The sequence below is a fragment of the Saccostrea cucullata genome, unplaced genomic scaffold, assembly GCF_032062105.1.
Source record: "Saccostrea cucullata isolate Sc308-1 unplaced genomic scaffold, CSIRO_AGI_Scuc_v1 ctg343, whole genome shotgun sequence".
NCBI classification, from domain to species: Eukaryota; Metazoa; Mollusca; class Bivalvia; order Ostreida; family Ostreidae; genus Saccostrea; species Saccostrea cuccullata.
Genome location: NW_026927402.1, coordinates 225,146 through 238,393, shown reverse-complemented (window position 1 = coordinate 238,393; position 13,248 = coordinate 225,146). Strand labels below are relative to the sequence as shown.

The 13,248-nt window shown below is 34.5% G+C and overlaps 1 protein-coding gene across 1 annotated transcript; it reads right to left on the bottom strand.

Moving 5' to 3' along the window:
• Nucleotides 1-314: 314 nt before the first annotated feature.
• Nucleotides 315-12,661, bottom strand: LOC134274389 (uncharacterized). The gene is made up of 9 exons (XM_062756676.1): nt 12,478-12,661; nt 10,970-12,007; nt 7,935-8,157; nt 3,858-4,253; nt 2,762-3,502; nt 2,294-2,563; nt 1,751-1,940; nt 1,110-1,449; nt 315-650 (listed from the first exon to the last, which is right to left on the bottom strand). Exons 2-9 carry the CDS (start codon nt 11,963-11,965, stop codon nt 426-428), a joined length of 3,381 nt encoding a protein of 1,126 aa, XP_062612660.1. The 5' UTR covers nt 11,966-12,007; nt 12,478-12,661; the 3' UTR covers nt 315-425.
• Between the last annotated feature and the right edge of the window lie 587 nt (nt 12,662-13,248).

Genomic DNA, 13,248 nt, shown 5'->3' with positions numbered 1-13,248 from the left:
TAGCCGTCACATGAAAAAACAAAGTCTATAATTTGATTTCATTATTTTGATGTACCTGAAAATTCGAAGTCTTATGGAATTTTTAAAGTAAACATTTGATTACAGTGTTTGAGTGATAGTATTAAAATCACCCCTTTTTTTTCTGCTAATAACCCCCAAATAGACCAAGCTTAGCACATAAGCATAATTTAGTACATAAAAGTGATGTACATAACAAATTTATTACATAAAATAACTATAAAAGTACAATGCTTCAGTCTTTTTTGTCAATGAATTTTTGTATAGTCAAGTAAAAATTTAAAAAGTAGAATTTCTAGGAAACAATTTACAATGGATTTTGTATTTCTAAATTGATTCAAATTTAATTTTAAAAATCCTATGATTTTATGATAATTAATTTTCTAATTAATTAATCACATGCCCTCTCACGGCAGTACCTGTGACCGTAGTAACGCAAGATGCTGGTCAGACACTTTGATCCTCACGTCCTTTCGCTGTTGCCCCTCGGCCTCTAACTTCTGGAAGTGTTCGATGCGGTTGATTTTAGCGTTGCGGATTCTCTCCCCTTGTACCTGATTCTCGGCCTCCTCCTGCTGCAGTCGACTGTGAACGTTATCCCAACGCTGCTGAGACCTCTGGATTCTCGCTTCCTGTACAAGAAAAAAAAATTACTGATTTTCTGTCAATTTATTTTAAAAATTTCTTATTTTTTTTCAAATGATTTGTTTCTTTTGTACTTGCATTCACACAAATTTGAATTGCATTGATAGCAATTTTTTTTCTACAAGTCAAATTACTTGGTCATGCCTTTCATGAAGTACTTAGGCATTTCTATAACTATACAAATAATTTTTTTAAGCATATGACTTAGATTACTTTTCTTAGTCACCTCAATTTGACCGAATCATTTCTCAAAGCAGGACTTTAATATGTGGTGTTGCATTTAATGCAAATATTCCTGCCTGAACTGATGACGCACTATAAAAAGTGAACTCAATATTCAACAACTCTACATCTTGCAATAAAGCAAGAGAAGGAAATATTAGATCCACCCATTTCTCTCATATTTTGCATTAATTATCAATGATGAAAATCTTAGATCCAGCCACCTTTCTCATTTCTGCGATTTTCTCCTCCTCCGCCTGTTTTTCCGCCGTTGCTGCCTCTCTTTGTTCTCTCCTCTGACGCATCGCCTCGATTCGGTTCTGCTCCCTTTTCTTGTTCTCTAGTTCTCGTTTTTCCATCTTGGCTCGGAGTTCTGCTGACACATATCTCTTTGCCTTTTGAGCTTGTTCAACAGTTTCTTTTTCTTTTTTGAGTCGTTGGCGGTCACGCTCCATTTGCGCTAGGATCCGTTCCCTGTGGTTGTCCTGCATTATTTCCTTCATTAGTTGTTCGTTGCGGAGGCGTTCATTCCATTTGTGGTTTCTTTGAGCTACTTTTACCCTTCTGTTGAAATAAAAAATATTAATGATTAATTCAACACAAATTTATTGAGTATGTCATTATTGAAACCAACACATGTACATAAACGTACATGTATAAATTTTCTTGTCAACATTCACTGAATTCATCAACTAAAACTTATTATGAAGCTGTAAATTACTTAAAGTGATCTTGATATTTTTAGCAAAAAGATGATTATCCTTAGCCTTTAGTACATCCCCCCCCACAAAAAAAACACACTCAAAGCACCTTCTAAGTGTCTTGTTTAAAAATAAAAGAATATAGCAAGCTGAGAAGTCTATACCTGTATTCTCTCCTTGCGGCCTCCTTTGCGTCAGCAGACATGGGTCTGGTCACCCTGATGTCTAGGGGTGGGGCTGGCTGGTACCCTCCCTCCGGGGGTTTAGGGGTTCGCATTAACTGTTCAACTGTAGATGTACACTTGCTCTTGGCATAGGGATCTACATATTTATATACCGGGGAGGTCCATTCACCTACATAAATTTTCAAAAACCTTAAAAAATATTTACACTTTTATATCAAGTTTCCATTTGAGCTTTGTCTTACATAATAGGACACTAATACATATAGCTCATTTTTTTGTGAAATATTTGTTAAGCTTCACTCCATTTTTTTAAATTATGAGATTAAATAAGCAAATTATATGCCTTTTCAATGATCAATATCTTAACTATGTACATAATTCCAATTCCATTACTATTTACTTACAAATGCACAACACAAAAATTGTTGCTTTGTATTTAATTTCAATTTGATCAGTAAATATTTCAACATAAATAATGTAACATTATTTAATAGCTAATGCAAGGTTGGGAATGGGACTTACAGGCATAAGGATATCTGCGGAGGTCCCTGGCCTCTAGCGGAGCATTAAGTGCTGTCTCCCGGAACGCTCCGTGGTTGGGTGGCTCTATGATGTCTGGGATGCTATTTGTTGACCAGTATTTCTTCCACTCTGGTCTGCGTGACTCGGCTGAACGTGGGCGTCGCCTCATGAAGTTTGCTAATTTTCTAGGTGGTGCAAAGGCGGAATGGTTGCATCTATATCCCTTCTCATTTACAAATTTGTCAAAATTAAAATCCTCCCTGTATTTTTCTACAAGGAAAGATGCATTATGGCTATAAATACATGCATGTGAAGATGTATGCACAATGGTATACAGGTAAAACAATTTTAATGATTTTTCATAAACATATACTATAATACAAGTTAATTCTTAAAAACATTAAATAGAAATGTTTAAATTCAGGTTTCAATCTTAATTACATTTGAAGTAAATTTTTCAATAATCACCTTCATCATCAGAAAGAGGCCGTGACCCATTTAACAGCCTTCTCTCATGATCCACTTCAAGGTCGTGTTCATTGAGCTGGTCCTCAAAAGTGACAGACTTCCTCAACATGTTTTCCTCCTGCTTGTCTCTCTTCCTCAGTAGCCTCACTCTCTCCTCCTCAATCTCTCTCTCTATTTCCTCCAGTCTCATTCTATGCTGGTCTCTTTCTCTCTCTAAAATTTTGCGTCTGTCTTCCAGGATGGATCTCTCTAAATCTTCCTTCTCTTGATTCAAATGTTCCACCTCACTCCTCACTGCTTCTTCCACTTTCCTTTCTTCCACTTTCCTCTCCTCCATGGCACACCCTTCCTGCTTTATCCTCAGTGACTCCTCTGCCTCCCTCATCCTTTGAATCTCCTCCTCCTTCTTCCTCTGGTATTCGGCCTCTGCCTCCCTCTTCTGCAGTTCATACTCATCTCTGAGTTTCTGTGCCAGCATCTCATCTTCAGCCCTTCTTCTATCCACCTCCTCTCTAAGCCTCATGTCTTGTTCTCTCTTCCTCATTTCCATCTCCATCATCCTCATCTTCTCCTGCCTGAGAATCCTCTCTTCCTCTTTCCTCCTTTCCTCTTCTTTCCTCCTGGCTTCCTCCTCCACTTCCTTGTTGTCTTTCTCTGTTTGTCTTTCGTCCAGGAGGAGTTTGTGCTCCATCAGCTGAGATACAACTCTCTCATTTAGCTCCTTTTGCGTGATACTGGTGCCTTGATAAAACATTGAAAATTACAGTAAAAGACTGCTTTAGATGCTTGAGATTAAGAATGAAATAAATCAAAAACAATAAAAATTCTGTAACTGATCATGAGTTCACTGATTAAATCATATCAATCTAATATTTGAAGTTTTAACTATTTTTAATAATAATCAAATAGCATATTCAGTGAAAGAGCTTAAATTTACAGTTTCATACTTAAACATATTTTTATAATCCCTTCACAACAAAAATAGAGGGCTGTATGTTTGTGTGTGTAAGTGTGAGTGAATGAGTGCATAATAAAAGGAAAATTTGTAACTTTCCTAATTTCTGTTCAACTATATTTCAACTTTATTCAAATATACCTGGTACTAGTTTATTAATATCCTCGCTCTTCACCGTTGACCTTGATTGTAACATAGTTTCACCAGGTTGTCTTTGTATTTGGGGGTAGACCGGGATGTAACCATTTCCCCAGGGGTGACAATCCATGAAAACTGGGTCATGCTGGAAATGAAAGGGGTGGGGTGGGGGGTAGTCTGAAGGGTCAGCCCTGGGTCCAGAGGTGGGGTACCCATCCAAATTCTCCTTAGGGTAATTGGGTTCCTGATTCTGGAGGGAAAGTCTGGCTTCCTTTGGCATTTTCAGTTCCAATGTCAGTCGTTCGTAGACTTGTTCCGGAGTCCATATGGCAACATCCATAGGAACTTTTTCAGTTTTGCCATTTGCAAAGGTTACTGTGATTTGTCTATCATCAGGCCCTTCAAATAGAAGAATAATGCTGACTTAGTATTTAAATAAAGTGAACTGTATGCCCTCCCATTTCATTGTCCTTGCTAACACACAAAAATTAAACAATTTGTATGTTTGTGCAAATCAGTTGAAGGGGAATAATTTTGCTCATACAATGTATGTTTAAAGTATCACAATTTTTATACTTAAAACAGTCTACATGTCTATACATAATTTTTTTCAAGATAATTTAATAAGTAAACTGAACACCTTTTGTAAGAGAGAATTTTCAAAAATAATGTTTCAATTCAGTCACTAATTTTAAAATTTTAAAGCAAACAAACTTCATGCATTTTCAATTCTCTATTTGCACAAATGCACACCTGCACAAATGAAATGTCTGTGGAGTTTAGCAAAAACATTATTCCCTTAGAACCCCTTCAGTTCCCACCCAGACTTTGACAACAGACTTCTGGAATTTAATAAAATTTCTAAAAGATAATGTCGGCACTTCAATGCACATTGAAATCGTGGATGTTTAAATGTAGATAAGATCTTTTTTTGAGACCTCTTCTCCATTCTGATCTACTCTTGTGTAATTATAAATTAGTCCCGAAAATGCTGACAGTTACTTTATGGAAAGATCTTGATTAATTACTAGTTTATTAAAATAATAATATTGTCAAAATGTTTCAAGTATATGTCATTGAACATGCTTTTTTCAAGGTTTATTGATACAATGATAAAATATAAATCAAGGATGATTTATTTTAATGAATTACAGAAATAGTCATAGTGACATATTTGCAAATTCAGCAGTGGAAATTTTGCATGTGTGAGACAAAAGTTGTCACAAAATTTTTGCTAGCTCTTAAGCTTAATGAAAACGAATTTAAAAATTTTCTGAAGTTTGTAATGGTATTTGTAGATAAAAGATTTATTTATATATACTTTGAATGATAATTACTGCTATCATATTGTGTTGGAGGGGAACTTTAAATATAAGTTATTATATTTGTCATAAAACAATAAACTGTTAAATTTTGCCTTAAACTGCAAGAAACAAAAGAGATAAGAATTCCTAAGCAAAAATTAACACAAAGATACCCTAGGAATCAAAAACTTCTTGTTAGTCAAAAAAAAAAATGGACGTTTCCAAGCTGATGTTTTATAGATGTCGTCAAAAACAGTTCGATATTGTTAGCCTACAGTTTACAGAACAAATATATGCATGACATGTCGGCAAATATTGACCAATGAAACAAGCTAAATACAACCTGACAAGAATACTTATAAGGCGTAACAAAAAATTATGTTTGTTTACGGTTAAAACTAGGTCAGCAAACCCGGGCCCTAATTTTTCAATTTTCTGCCTTAAACTTTTTTTTCGGGCCGACGTCATAAAAATCCATATAGTTATTGGCACGGTCAGTTTAACTTTTACATTCATCTTTCAAATCGAAATTGAAAGTACAAAAAACAAAACCGGCAGCGAGTTCAATATTTATACACCAACGAGTTCGTTGTAATTTGCTAACCATTGCGCGGCAGTTGCAGGGGTGTGCAACTAGCATCGTCTGATGCCCGGTGCTACCGTTTTTTGGGTAGTAAAAATCAAAATTATGCATATAGTACATGAGAAATACAAACGGTATTTTCACTCATTGTTTTGCTATTTAATTTCCAACTAATAAAAATTTTCCATTGCAGCATGCTCCAACTGTTCTTAAATTACCCGGGGGGAGGGGCATAACCTTATCCATTTTGAAGATACTATGTCAAACTATATGGTTAAAATGATTTAATTAAAAAACGATTCATTTTTTTTCATATAGGACGGATAACTTTTCTTCAAAAACTGAAAACGTTAGCATATAAACTTGTTTTAATGGTAAATTAACATGCAGGGGTCTCTTTCCGAATTGCTATATACGGATTTCCCCGGAAGACAAGCTATATAGCAAAGTGTTATGTGGTTAAACTTTAATATATATCAATTGTATTTAATGGTTTGAAATGAAAATAAAATGATTTTGCTTCATTTTAGATAAAGCTACACTAGTATAATATGTTCAGAAAAGAAAAAAGATATCTTAAAATTTTTAAACTTCAAATTTAAAAGGGATGGCTTAGGACTCTGACTTTCTCAACAATGATCTTTTTACAATATTTGTTTTTATAATTTTTTGCAACATATATTTGGACAAAATGCTCAAGTTTTAACTTCCAAACAATAGTAACTTTATTGCTGTTAACAAAGCATGTGGGCTAGTTTTGATTTTTTTTTTAATTGCACAAAACCAAAATTTTCTGAAGTTTGGTAATGGCAGCTGGCAAAAGAAATATATATTTCAAGCCAAACAAAAGTAAGGCAACTTTATTAGAAAAACAATAAACTGGTAAATTTGTTTTGTAATATAACCAAAAATTCACAAAGATGTGAATTTGTGTATAAAAAAATTCAATAAAATAAAAAAAAATTCCTACCTACCGACCCTATTTTATTTCAGCATGTAACAGTAAACAAAGATATTTTTTTGTTTGGCCTAAGCAAACATTCAATGTGATTTTTTCTTTAATGGTACAGTTTTACAAACTTTAAAAGGATCAATAATTTTCCCAATCCTCTCGAGCTTTGTCACATACAAGTGGTTATATAGTTATCTGTTGATCAGAACTGGTGTAGTGGGACTTTTAAAACATTTCGTACCTAGTTAACAGCTTAATTGTCAAGAGAAGGAGCCTCAGTGTAAGCGAGAGAGAGAGAGAGACTGAGAGAGGCAAGAGAGATTGAGAGGGAAGAGAGCAGAGAGAGAGAGAGAGAGAGAGGGAGGGAGGGGAGAAAGAGAGGAGAGACTCTAAAAGGAAAGAGAGAGAGAGAACGAGAAAGAGAGAGAGGAGAGAGAGAGAGAGAGAGACTGCCAGGAGAGAGAGGAAACAAAGGAAAGTGAGGAAAGAGAGAGGAGAGAGAGGGGGAAAGAGAGAGAGAAAAAAGAGAGGAAGAGACCCAGGAGAGAGGGAAACAGAGGAAGGAGAGGAGAAAGAGAGAGGAGAAAGAGAGGAAAGAGAGAGAGAGAGGAAAGAGAAAAGGGGGAGAGAGAGGAGAGAGAGAGAGAGAGAGTGGGTGAGAGAGAAAGAGATAGGAGAGAGAAAGAGAGAGAGGAGAGAGAGGACAGAGAGAGTGGGTGAGAGACAGAGAGAGAGAAAGAGGAGTGAGAGAGAGAGAGAGAGAGAGAGAGAGAGAGAGAGAGAGAGAGAGAGAGAGAGAGAGGACAGAGAGAGAGAGAGAGAGAGAGAGAGAGAGAGAGAGAGAGAGAGAGAGAGAAAGAGAGAGAGAGAGAGAGAGAGAGAGAGAGAGAGAGAGAGAGAGAGAGAGAGAGAGAGAGAGAGAGAGAGAGAGAGAGAGGAGAGAGAGAGAGAGAGAAAGGAGAGATGATGAGAGAAAGAGAGAGAGGAGAGAGAGAGAAAGGAGAGATGAAGAGAGAAAGAGAGAGAGAAGAGAGATGATGAGAGAAAGAGAGAGGAGAGAGAGAGTTTAGAGAGAGATGAGAGAGAGATTAATAGTATCTTAGAGAGAAATAGCTTATTTAGAAATGAGAAGAGAGAGAGAGAGAGGGTTGAAAGAGAATATTCACATAATATTGTACAAGATTTGAATGCATTAAGTATGTAAGAAAGAAAAACAAATGTTGATAAAAATGACCTCTTACCATCCACTTGTCTCCTTTCCTGTCCCTCAATGACTACCCCGGGGCAAAATCTCTCCCCCTCGGGCTCCCAGGTAGCCAGTACCTTGTCCCCGGTCTGAATGGCATGACGTTTTGCGTCCTCATAATCGATGATGTCAAATATAAACGTATCTTGGTATTTGGTGTCTGTGTATTTCCCATGCTTGCATGGACCAAATGCAACCAAGAATTTATCTGACAAAATCTGAAAAAATAAGAAATAAAAATTTTAAAGCTCTTCTTGTGTACATATATTCCAAGAAATTGATTTAAATATTTTTCAATCATTCATTCTGATATACTTATAGCAGCTAGTAAACTGCAACTGTCTATCCCTTGTCCATCAAACATTAATAACTGCATAAGAGAACTTCCGTATACCGGGGTATATTCATAAGATGTTTTGATTTTTTGTTTTGATGATTTGGGCATATTTGTAAGATGTAGTTTACAGTATTTTATATATGGTCTCGGAACTTTAAAGCTTAAAATTGTAACATTCCCAACTTAAAATATGCTTTATTGCAGAAAAATACTCAAAAACTGGATAGCTTAATTAAAATTTGAATAATGAGAGTGCATCAAGATAACCCTGTATAGTCAGAATGCCGTTAGGTTCCTGCTGATATATGAATGTAGTCCTGGCACTTTTATTTTCAATATTTGATATTTTATAAAGAAACAGATAAATACCAATCATGAAGAAAAAAAACCTCTGATTTCATAATTCAGTTTTTTTTCAATAGATATACATGTACAGTGTATATGATAAGTTGTTAAATACAATATATAATATGTATAATATGTATAATCATTACGTGCTGTAATTATAATTACATGATCATGCACTAAAGAAATTCAGATCTATACATGTATGTAAACCCAGGTGATGGAGCATAGTATGAAAATTTTAATTATATATCGTCAAATAGAGTGCAGATTTGTGTATGGAATACATTTTATTAGTATAAATTATAAACATAATAATTTCAAGAGCTAACTTGCATACCTAGACATCAATATGGAGTGAATTCTAAAGACAAATAGTTAATAATGTCTTACACTGACTTTGAATATTAAGAAAATAAATTGAAAAAAAAATGTTTAAAAAAACATATAGTCATAAACATGCATATAAGCTATCCATATCCAGTAGAATGAATTACTAATGAGAGAAATCTAGCTTAAAGGGAGAACTACTGAGAAAGGAAGAACCCAACAGCCATTATTTGTGTGTTTGTCTGTACTTAGAACTTACATCTTCACCTCTTTTCTACAAAAAAGTTGCAAATAAATACTTTTACAAATGAATCAAAACTTACATTTTATGGAAATTTTCTAACTTTTTTTCCATTTTTCCGTATAGTTTCACATGTATAATTGTATACAGTCTTTATCATCACATTTTTCCATAAAAATTTTTTAATGTTATTTTGTCTGGACTAAGTTTAATTGGACAGGTGATTCAGGTATCCAGATGCTTCACATATATCCAGAAAATAAATCCTTGAGGCTCCACTGTTACAGTATATGACTTGTCAATGGTTTTCTTATACCCTTATTACTTATAGGCTTTTGTGATACCCAAATTAAGGCCTTAACTTATGGGTAATTCTGTATATATCTTAAATTCATTTGCAATTCGTATATAATATCTGCCTCTAGATTATAGTTTTGGATATACATCAATTTATTTATTAAATAACACTTTAAGAGTAAAGAATTAGAATCTGAATGATTAACTTGAGGGCATTTGGAACACTTTTCATTTCAGCATAATGTCTTACTTTCTCCATTTGATTTCCTAGCTATCATAATAACAATGTAATCTAGCTAATTTTTAACCACAATTGTGGTCTAGTAATATTAATCCAAATAATCTAGCGGGTTAGCATTGGATTTATATGAATTACAGGTTGCACACAGTTCAATTCATACAATTTATAGGAAATTGCAGACCATTTATTTTACCATGAGCAATATTGCACAAGTATGCAATTAATAGATTGGAATGGTTTTAATTAGATTAATATAAATTAATATCTGTCAGCTCTTGTCAGAAGTGTATCCAGAATATTTCCTATTTTCCTATGTAATAATTACATTACTGAAAATCAATGAAATGGCATGATATCCCATGCCCATTGCAGTTATTTCTGAGCAATTTCAGCCTTCACAGCATTGGTGGATTTTCTCAAATGATACCTGATTTGGTTTTTTTAAAAAGAAGAGGGAGTGGTTTTACAAAAAAAATCAATATAATTTTAAGACATAATTTCATCTTGATAAATTATGTTGAACAATTATAATTATGATATTATTTACAAGGATATAAACATCTATCTTTGAAGTTGTAACCATTATACCAGGTAATAGATTTTTAGTCAAATAGGCTACACTTAAATTAAGATACCTATAATTTGTGATAAAGCAGGGTCTATGGGGAACTGAATAATTGATTTTACGATGGAGTAGAGGGGTTTTATCATAAATCTTTAATAAACCCTGCTCTAACTCCAGAGTGCATTTAACACTCAGTACCTGAGTAAGTCTGGGTGGAAATTACACAATGAAGTTCTAGGACTATAATTTAAAGTGTTCAAATAAACTTTTCCTAATTCAGTGGAGATAAAATTGGAAGTCTAGTTGAATTTTGAATGGATAAAGGCTAGTTTTTGATTATGATCACTGTGATACATGTATACATCATTTAAAAATTAAAAAAATAATATGGAATATGCAAGATGCACAACATAATTAATTTAAACTCAGGTAATTTAATAAGTGTCTTTTAATCATATAATTGGGAGTGAAAAAAATTATGAAATTCTAGTTATAGACCTTCCTAATAAAAAGATTAATTAATATGTGGAAATTCAAAGTACTGGTAATAACCATAAATATCAAATTCAAATACAATTTTTAGGTAGTAACTAAATATGAGGAAAAACCATAAATACATGTGTAAACTAAGAACTGAAGAAATCAAACTGCAGTATAGGATGAAATCAAATTACCTGACTCTGAACTGTCCCCATGTAAAAATACCCATCATCAATCCGCCTGGCCAGAACTCTCTTTCCGATCAGCAATGCCCCCGCTGCTGGGGAAACGGCCGAAGATTCCACAGAATTTAACATCTGGTCTTGAGCCTTAAGCCAACCCTTGGCAGGCCTGTATCGGCTCCACCCATGTGGAAAATAATACCTATAGGGGTGGAAGAACCAGTTTTTCCATGTGTCCCCATATGGGTAACACAGTGGGTCAAAGACAGGGAGGGGATGGGTGAGCATGGACACACGAGGGGTTAATCGAAGGCTTTCCTCAGGATCCACCAACAGGGTGGTGGATACTCCACAATTTTTGGTGGAATTGTGGATTGTTCCATTCATTGTTCTAATTATTCTCTCATGAGCATGGTCAGCACGGTAGATGGGTGTGATGCGTTCAACACATCCGTGAACAGTGAGCGTGACGATGTGAAAGGATCCAAATGACTCCACGGCTAGATCTTCCAGAAATTCTATTGCTATCTCATCTGGAGAATCCTCAGAACACAGGTATATGCAGTGAATAGGTCGGTTGTGACCGGATAATCCGACCTGATCCAGAATGTCTTGAGGATGTTGATCAGGGAGTCCATCGGTCACTAAGTAAACAGCTTCACAGTTATTGTCAGACAGAGCTGTCAACAAGGCCCCCTGGGTATTGGTTCCAGTCTTAGCACTAAGATTTTTCACCCAGTTGGCTGCAACAGCCACGGTCTCTGGCGTACATTTCACCATTTTGTCCGCCCACTGGGTAACGTCTGAATTAAACTCGATAATGTTGAACATGCAGTTTGTTGACTTGTTGGCCTGTTTTAGTAAAGTTTCCACCAGATGTTCTTTTACGACATCCATGCTCTTGTACATACTTCCAGAGGTGTCCACACAAAATGTGACATTTCTCTCAAGGACCTCACCAAAGATGGTAGGGATGCCTTTGATTTTTGGAATCAGTGGGTTGGCCATTTTTTTCTGAGACTTTGTTGATTGCAAAACCTTATTCTCTCCCTACAGCAAAAAATAATTAATGTATGTATACATAACCAAAGTCCTAAGTGTATTCTACTTACATACTTTTGGTAACTATATTAATTAATTGATTACTGTCATTGAAAAGTGGAAATTTGGGGTTACAGTTTATATAAATATAAAAATTTACATGAGAATTACACCTGTAATAACAGTCGGGGGAGGTTTTTATGGTGGCATTTTAACATCATTTTATAAGGTTATTTATCAAGGTATATATATACAGGTTAAATTATAATATTAGACATTAATTACAGTTTCTTGTTTATTTTTGTCATCTATTTAAACGATAACACGTGTGTATACCTAGCTGTACACCGTGTTCTTGATTAAGTTACAATTATCACATCAAAATTGAAAATATTTCATAAAACAACAATTTTATAATTGTGTAGCAAAATTAATGACAGTTCTAATTCTCTGGCACGTTAACTGCATGTCAAACTTACCTTAATGTATGCTTAATTCCATCTCAAACCAAAAGATTTCTTTAGCTCCGTTTACAAAGCACCTGCTGTTGCCAAGGAAGCCATATTTTGATAATTAGTAAATAAACCGAGGTTTCGAATTTTTCATCGGACTAATGAACGGTTATCTAAATAGCTTAAAATTCAATGAGAGTGGAAATAAATATTTCGAAAACATAAAGTCTCTAAATGTTATTGTTATCTATTGTGTTATCTTTCTGATAATGGTATTTTTCGATCGATTTACAAAAACAGAAGAAAATTTGAGATCGGATAAAATTGAAAATTCTAGAAAAAAAGAGTTGTCCCTCTTTTGCTTATAGTGCCTGTTTCATTCAAAGGAAAAAAAATCATGCTTATATTGTGAATTTAGCATTAATAGAAAAGATCTCATTATTAAATTTATCAAAAAAGGTTCGAACCCTACCAATAAAAATCCTAAGTGTCCTTTTCTTTAGCACGCTTACCATCTTGCACCGTTGGTTGTACTAGTTTTTTACTAGCTTAATCTAAACTTTGCGCACTATTTGAGCAATTTTGCCATTATCGAAATCAATTCGGGAGTAACATACGTAAAAATGCTTTTATTTATTCTGGTGATTACCTCCCAACCCCACCCAATTCCCCAAAATACTTAAAATTGGTTTGTAAAAAAATTGTACATGCTCATAATTTTCAACATAACAATAAAATATTTTTTTAAATCTATTAACTAAGCAAAAGAATTAGAATGAGACTCATTCTTGAATAAAT